Genomic DNA, 9,284 nt, shown 5'->3' on the forward strand with positions numbered 1-9,284 from the left:
TATAGAAATAGAGACACATAGGCTGATCTTATAGAGAGAGATAAGCTTTTAAAAGTGTTCTGTGTCGTGCTAAAGCAGTGGCTGAAGTACTTGACAGAAGAGAGTCACAAGCGGGTAGCTTAGAAATCTTTCAATAGCAGTTGTTAGGGTGTAACAGACTGTGTAAAACTGATTAAGCAGATCTTGTAATAGAGTGTACAAGACGATTTGTAATAAAGCCTAAGTATTGCTTGTAGTTGTTTTGTCTCTTTGATTTATCTTCTACGGTACTATTTTAGTGTCATCTTGCACTAACAACCACTTCCTCCTGGAACAACCAGATAACACCTCAGATATCAAATAACCAAAACTCCATAATCCGACAATTTAATATCACTGCTAGATCCTATTACACACTCCTAAAAGTGGCAATGCCGAATGCAATACAAACGCCTAAGTATGAAGCCTCTAAAGAACCCATATCTCAATGAGATTGATATCTTGAGTTTTTCATAGTTTTAACCTTTTCAAAAAAAAATATTTTGATTCCAGTGAACTCACATATAGGTGTATTTAGAGTTTTTGTATATGCATTTATGTTTTGAGATTCTTGGAGCAGGTAAAACCTCTATAAATTAATAATGTTGGGATTTTAGAATTTTATTAATTTATAGAGATATTAATTTACCAAAGTTTTTTTTTAGATTGTATCCATTTTTTGAATATTTTGTTTATAAAAATATTTGACTTTCATATTGTTTAATTATCTTATTTGGTATATATTTGTATGTTGTTATGTGTTTTTCGATACAATTTTACTAAATATTATCAAAATATAGTAAAATGTTAAGAAAAATATATGTATTTTCAACGTGAATATAAAACCAATAATATAATGTTTAGCTTGTACTTATATAAAAATATATATAGATATATTATTAATTTATGATTTTAACGGGACTATATATTTACATGGAAGTTTTAAAAATATTATTATCTTATTATTTTATCAATTTCTATCATATTTTACACCGGTCCAAATTAGGACAGACAAAATTTATTAATTTATAGAAATTATTAATTTATCGAGTATTAATTTATAGAGATTCTACTGTGATTAGATAAATAGCGCTACTTGAAAAAAAAACATGTAAAAGAGTAATTTGAATATTTTTGGTTCGAGGAAGCATGTAGAAGCCACACATAGCAGTCTGTGATCTCTAGAATTCACTTTTCATACTTTTAAACTTATGTTTAAGGAAAAAAAACTTATATTTAAGAAATATGATTTATCAAAAATAAATATAAATACAAATTTTACTTCGGTAAATGTTTGTGTTCATGTATTTTTTTTCATTCCTAGTATCATAGGTGGTAAATTCAGAAAGAATTAATTTCTTGCTGTCAGTAATTTAATGGAAAAAATAATGTTAGTTCAACTAATTTCACCTCTCTTTTTTACACAAATATTCAAACAGATTTTTCCTATTGATTTCTTTCATTGATAAAATTTGAAACTACAATGGCCCAAATATTAAATTTAATCATTGTTAGAAAATTTGATCCCGGTTTTACAAAAAGAAAATATTTTTGTGAATGACCTATAAGATTTACATTTTGATACTATAAGATTATATATTTAGAGCATTCGATGCAATACTAGCACTTCTTACATCAATCATGAATTAATAAAAGGTACCAAATCAATCCGGATTGGACTCGTACATTGAACTTCCTGATGCGTAATAGACTGCCAAAGATGGATTCAACATTATTGAAATGGCTTTCCAAGCAACAATTTACTGGATATGGAGACAAGTCTGGCTCATACGATCCGCTCAGAGATTCATCACCGGCTATTTGTCTTACGACAAAGACGCAACGAAAATGCAAGAAAAAAAATTATTCACAGGTGGATACATGTAACGAGCTAACCGCGGAAGATGTAACGAGCTAACCGCGGAAGATGATGGATGTCAAGCTCTTTTTTTCTAATATCAATGTTTTGTTTAAATCTGTTTCTAGCTAAAATTCTAATAGGAGCAAGATTTTAAACTCTTTTAGTTTATAATGTTTAAAGCCAAATTAAAGTATGTAAACTTTTTTTTGGTTGATAAATGAATTTAACAGTTTAGCAAAAATATATCAAATCTAGCCTTTTATGCAAAAAAAATAAATATATCAAATCTCTTTGTATCAAACGAAAATATAAAGAATATTTTTCTAATTCCTACAAATTATATATAGCTTTACTTTTTTTGAACCCAAGTAAAACTCCAAAACATGAATATTTAAGACCATGATCAATGAGGTTTTTTAGAGAGGATATCTTAGTGTAATTAAGGAGGGTATCTTAGTGTAATTAAGAAAAACTGAAATGACAATTGTGTGTTTAGAATCTTTAGATAAATTTCTTTTAATTTTAAAAGTATTTGAGAAGAGCGTGAAAAACACCAAGCACTGGTGGGAAGGGGCGTGAAAGAACAAATAGTACAAGAAAAAGCCAACAACCAATTATAAATGGCGGCAAATCCTAGTTACTTTATAGCTGTAAATGGGTGAAGATATTTTTAGCAGAAGGAAAATGATAGTAAGATTTTAGCTAACATATTACTAGTATTCTTAACAGATGTTTTCCTCCTAGTGAGTTATGCAGATAGAAATAAATATTTAACTTCCTAAATAATATTTATTCTTTACTAATTACGTTTATTTGTTTCCTTGTTTAGGAAACAAAACAATGCCAGTACAATGTATCCAAACTATGAACATAGCATTTTATTAAAATTTTCTATAATTTGGTAACAGTTGGAGACTAATTTAAGTAAAAGACTTTTAGTACATGGCAGTTGAGATATAGAGTCCAGAAAGACGCAATCACCCTCAAGAATCGTCATTATTTACTTATACACGTCGGTCAAAGCTACTGAAGTGGTAACAGCTAGTAAAACAGAGTTTTACATATAAAAAACAAGTTGCGAAGAAGTTATTTGTTTTTATTATTATAAAATTTACTGATAAAAAGTAAAATTTCTATAAGAAAAAGAAAACAGGACCGGGTATCTTGGGTATCACGTGATATGAATCGCGAAGTTCAAGACTGATAACCACGCGCTGACTCAGCACATACAATGAGCAACAACGAGAGGCCAAATATCTAATATCGACATGTGTTACCATGCAACTTGCTCTTATGAATGCGGCTAACCGTAATTTAAACTTTGTATTCCTAAAATACCCCTTCATTTAAGTGAATAGTATCTAAAAATGCCACTGGTGGAACATACATAAATTAAAAAATAAAACAATACATTTTATTATTAAAATAATCACAGTTTAGATTCTCTCTCTCCTAACAATGGCTATAAATGAGAATGTTAAGAGTGAGCTTGAGAAGTCTGCCACTGCGTTTCCAAAACACGTTTTCTCTCTTTCACCAGAAAAAAAAAAAAAATCTTCGATATTTTCTCACTTCTTTTTTTTTAAAATTAAATTCTCGTGATAAATCCTTCACAAGTTTTATTTTCTAGTTTTGATTCTCTCGAAATCTCTTCCTAATAAACCGATAAACTTCCCTTGATTCTCAAGTTTATCATCCTTTTATAAATCAATTTTTTTTCTTTTCATTTTGATGCAAATATTGAGAGAGAAAAATGATTATGAATATGATGGATGAGGAGTTACACGAGTACATGGACTTTCGACCATTGAAGTACTCTGAGCACAAAACATCAGTCACCAAATACACCAAAACGTCACCGGAAACTCGACCTGACTCAGTTAAAATCGTTCGCGTCTCCGTAACCGATCCTTACGCGACCGACTCATCAAGCGACGAAGAAGAAGAAGACTTCCTCTTTCCTCGCCGGCGAGTCAGGAGATTCGTTAACGAGATCAAAGTCGAGCCAGGCTGCAACAACACCGGAGTTTCGATGAAGGAGAGGAAGAGACTCTCGTCTCCGGCGTCGGACCGCCACCGTCCTCTCAAAGTGTCGACCTCCTCGGGGCAAAACGTGAGGAAGTTCCGCGGCGTTAGACAGCGGCCGTGGGGGAAATGGGCGGCGGAGATTCGAGATCCGGAGCAGAAGCGGAGGCTTTGGCTCGGGACTTTCGAGACGGCGGAGGAAGCCGCCGTGGTTTACGATAACGCTGCTATTAGACTCCGTGGACCGGACGCTCTAACCAACTTCTCTGTACCGCCTCAATCTCAAGAAGAGTCAGAACCGGAACAACCGGTTATTGATAAACCGGAAAGCAACATTACAACGACAATAACAACATCGAGTACCGAATCAACTGAAGATTTTCAGCATGTTTCATCTCCCACATCGGTTCTCAATCTCCAATCATCATCCGAAGAAATACAACAACCGTTTAAATCAGCTAAACCGGAACCGGAAATTTCAGATGCATCGTGGTGCCATACCGGGTTTAGTTCCGGTTCAGGTGAATCAGAAGATTCGTTTATGTTGGATAGTACGTTTCTAGACAACTATTTCAACGAATCAACACCGGAGTTTTCAATCCTCGATCAACCAATGGGTCAATTATTTTTGGAAAATGATGTCTTCAGTGATACTTTCTTGGATGAAGAAATTATGATGAACATTGGAGATGAGTTTACTAAAGATATTGGCTCAGTGTTCAGTGAATTTGATGATTCGTTGATATCAGATCTGTTAGTCGTTTAATATCATGAGCAAGAGAATAAGAGAAACCATAGCAAAGATGTATGGTGCGTGCGACCAAACAACAATTTTGATGTTTTTTGAAATTTATTTAATGAGCTTTTTAGCATTTAATAATTTAGTTTTGTCAGGAGCTTGTAAAACAATTTTGGAGGAATAGTGGGGAAATAGTTAATGAGTTTTGTTCTTATTCAATAATTAAATGTGTTATTAGTTGCACGAACGTGTTAAATTTTTTTAAGTGATATTTATAGCATTTGCATTTATTCAATTCGTTAATTATTTATTTTAGAAAAGCTAAAGTGGCATTCTCTTTGTCAATGTCATACTATGAGGCGCAAATTACGGTCGTGGCCGGTGAAGTGAATGGCTTTTGGGTTTGGTCTTATTTGTGTTCTCGTTCAGGCAGGCTTTTCACCAAAAGAGAATGCGTTGAGTTTTAACTTTTTATGCTTGGTAAAGAATATTAACTCAAAAAAAAGAAAAAGAATATTAACTCATAGAAATGTGTGCATACGATTATATAAAATTCTCATATTGTAATATTATGGATATTAATACTGAAGAGGCTTTTGATGCTTTGATTCATATTTCTCTATTGTACCATTTATAATTTTATTTATTTTTGATTAATAAAATTATATAATTGTTATTATAGATAAAACTTTATTTTAAATGAATGGAGAATTGTTTAAAACGCCAAAGAAGCCAAAAAGGCTAAAGGATTCACTGCTATAGTGGGAAGCATACTAGCAACAGATCCAAGCATATATTGGATACACCATTAATGATAACAACTTTGATGATCAACTGAATGAGATTGATGCAGTCTAAGGGTAAAATGTTTGATTTCATTTGTCTTGTTTTACTGTCTATCATAATGTCTGATTTCATTTTATAGAAATTCATTTCCTAACTATCCACATAAATCATCTTTTTTTTTTTTGGTTTTAACATGTTCTCCCATTGATCATCATGTATAAAATCAAATTCGGAACTCAACAGCCAACAACAAATATACTTTCTGAGACTAAGAAAATCTCAAATATACTGGAGTCTAATCTATTCTATTATCTGTTTATATACCATTTGTGTGTTGCAGTAAATAAAACAAGTTACATATGCGGTAGACCCATAGTCCATAGACGAACTATTTCTAACAGCATTTGTAAAATAGGTTCGACCAGCATAGCATTATGTGTAGAATACCAATAATAGATCAATTATCAAAGTAATTGAGTTTTGTAACTCTTTTTTGTCTCAACCATCTTCTAACTTTCTTTTGGTCTAAAGTCTGAACTATCATCGAACTTAATGCAGCAAAAAGAAAAATTTGGACGTCGCTTTTTTCTTCCGTCGTGTTAGCTTGCTGGCTACTTGCCGGTTGGTATAATTATTAAAGACCAATAACGAATGAAAAGTTTAAGAATTTTATTTGAAAATTCGGTCAAATGTCGGAGAAAAGTAGGTGCACATGAAACATTTCAAAAAATATATTTACGTGGAAAAAAGTTAAACACACACATAGACCTTAAATTTTAAATCACATTTAAAACCGTCTATATTTGTATTATTTTTTATCTCTGATATAAATTTAAAATACTGATAGATTTGGTTTTGTAGAAGAGAGTAGTTAAAGGTTTTGGCTTTCGCTTTTGTGACGTGAAAGGACAATGTCCCAATAGGATTTGAATAAGGTTACCACTTGGTCTGTTATCGCCGAGATAGAGACATCATACGTACGCCTTGTTTGTTTTCAACGGTTATCATATTGTTCAATTTATTCGATTACATACAAAATACATAGAAATATATCTACTTTCGCTGCGTTTATTTTATTTAGTAATATAATTACACTGTTTTGTTATTTTATTACACTAATATATTGGAGTTCATCTCTCCACCCGTAAATCTTTTATATCAAATGATCACAACATCATTACCCCCCAGATAAAAATAAATATTATATAGTTATACATACTCTATCGTGATTATAAATGGCCTAATTAAATCAATATATATGAACATAGTAATTACATTGTATGCCACTGTTGGTCAAAATGAATATTAATACGACCAGACTAACACATAGAGTGTGATTGGATGACACGAGTGCGATAATATTTCAGCCACATTTCAGTTACGTTCATTCCCACTAGTAAATTCACCAATCAGGTGAAAAAGTAATTATTTTTTTTTATTTTTTACTCTGTGTACTGTTTAATTCTGTCTACTTTTTTTTCTTCCAGGTTTGTAGAGAGAAAATAAGTTACGCTGAGTTTGATTTTTATTTTGTTATTGTTATTGTTTTTACTCTAGAACTTTTCCACCAAATTACTCTATATTATTTCTTCTCATTTAAGCTGATGTGTACCAATCATACCCATAAATAACATGGTGATCGTAAATCTCCATAGGTTGTATAGAAAATAAGTCAACAAGAAAAGTTTATTAGTCTTATTCCAATCCTCCGGTTTGAGAAGAACTAGCTCGTTCAAGTATTGGCCTTTTTGTCTTACAAGTATTGTCAAGAAACTTGACAACATCTATAATTATTTTAAATTTCACTTCACATCTACGTAATTTGGATAAAAATATAATAACTAGTAATATCTTGGACACTGACAAATTAACTGTCCCCTTAATCAATTTACCACCAGTATCCATATTTACCAAAGGAAACAATGTTTTGTAGTACAATGTAACAGTCATGATGTTTTCCACTGTATCTTGTATTAAAACTAACATATCCATAGAGTGATTATAATTACGGGTGTGCTTGTGTTTCTGATTCATAATATTCAGTTATTCATACATATAAATATATGATGTGTGCATGTAAGGATTATATATATATATTGCATGCTTGATAAGGATATCTTAGGTTAGTGATAATTCGAGTATATTATATAACATGGGATGCTAAGGATCATTATGTCTCTCTACTCACGTGAGTCCGTGTTCGTTACATTCAACCCTTTTTCCTTTCGTACCATTTTCAATATGTATTTAGTTCCCCTTTTTGGAGTATCGAAAAAGTCACCATAGTACAAATTGGTTCAGTTAAGTTTTGATAAAAAAAAATCCTACACTTTGAGGTAACTTTTTTCTTTTTCTTTCACCTTTAAAATTACTTTGAGGCACTTTAATCTTAAGTGTTATTACTGTTTATGCTTTATAAACGTTCCTTTAACCGTGGCTTCTCGCCCACAGTTAAAGAAACTCAAGACTCGACAAACCGGTTAGTGTGAACATTTTCTGAAGATCCTAACTTCGAATCAAAAGAAGCTATACTGAAAAATATGTTTCAAAAGATTTTTTTTATCAGGAATTTTTTATATAATCAATCACAAACAAATGTACCAATTCAGAAAAAAAAAATCAGAAAATACATTAAAGCAACTTGGTATTGAACAGATAGATATTGACAAATGGACAGAGATATTGGTCAAAGACTTTGAACCGAACTTATTTGTTGGCATCATGAGTAGCAAAACGAGTAAAGCTTTTGTATAGTAACCAATTGACATTTCAACCTGAAAATTATAAAACATACTACATTTTAGAGTAATAATGAAACAGTTAATTTAACGAACTTACACTCATTATTGTATTTACAAAGGGTAGATAGCTCATTAGATTATCCATATTGATGAATCTCTCATAAGAATCTCTCATAAGAATCTTTCACCAATCATATTAATATTTAATTAAATTATTTTATGAAAACTAGAGACGTTGGCATAAGTTTTTTAAAACTTTTTTTTAATAGACACTCTAGCTAAATATTAATACAAATGGTGAAAGATTCACCAATACAGACAATTTGGAGAGAACTTGTTTGATGTCTAAGTATTTAAATATGGTAGTACACTATAACGGAAAATGGTTGTCACTTAACACTATAAAAGATATTTTCATAATTGTGATGTTACTCCATTTGATGTAGTAGCTTTGACGTCAAACTAATAAAACGTTTTTGAGTTGTGGAACCTAATATTTCGAACCTATGTTTTCGTTTTGACGGCTTTATTAGAACACGAATCGTGTATGTCGTTTAGTTTTTTTTTTAATGTTCCTGAATGTCAGAATCAGTATCAAGTTTCTCTATTAGAATCTGTGATTTAATTTGTTTAAAAGATGGAAGGACACATTTAGAAATTGACAAACGCGAAAGCCTCACGTGAGCTGGCCTCTTAGGTATAGGCTCGTACAACCCCTGCAACAGAGGCTCACATTTTGTCATTTTTTGTCACACTAAAGTTTCATACAAAAGCCAAAAACATGTATTTAAAAAATATATTTTCTAGTTATATACACATAATAAAATGTATGTTCTGGCCGCATAGTTCCACCAGAAATAGACAATAAACACATCGATCATCTAACCTTTTTTTAGTATAAGCGCCGTTCATGCATGATAACAATTTTTATATATTTGCATCTACAATATTCATATACGCATCTGTTATTAATTAATGTCATTTCTAAACAAAGCAAAAAAAGAGCACTTGTGTAATTTTTTTTTGAACACCAGAGAGCACTTGTGTACATGAAACTAGAATATGATAATTATCTTTCATGTCTAGTAATTTAACACCCCCCCCCCCCCCCCCC

General features: G+C 31.5%; 1 protein-coding gene across 1 annotated transcript; it reads left to right on the top strand.

Annotated features, from left to right (window-relative positions):
* The first annotated feature begins 3,381 nt into the window (after window positions 1-3,381).
* LOC106333953 (ethylene-responsive transcription factor CRF3) lies at window positions 3,382-4,886 on the top strand. Its single transcript, XM_013772332.1, has one exon. It carries the CDS (start codon window positions 3,633-3,635, stop codon window positions 4,668-4,670), a length of 1,038 nt encoding a protein of 345 aa, XP_013627786.1. The 5' UTR covers window positions 3,382-3,632; the 3' UTR covers window positions 4,671-4,886.
* The last annotated feature ends 4,398 nt before the right edge of the window (window positions 4,887-9,284 follow it).

The sequence above is a fragment of the Brassica oleracea genome, chromosome C3 (assembly GCF_000695525.1).
Source record: "Brassica oleracea var. oleracea cultivar TO1000 chromosome C3, BOL, whole genome shotgun sequence".
Lineage (NCBI taxonomy): Eukaryota > Viridiplantae > Streptophyta > Magnoliopsida > Brassicales > Brassicaceae > Brassica > Brassica oleracea.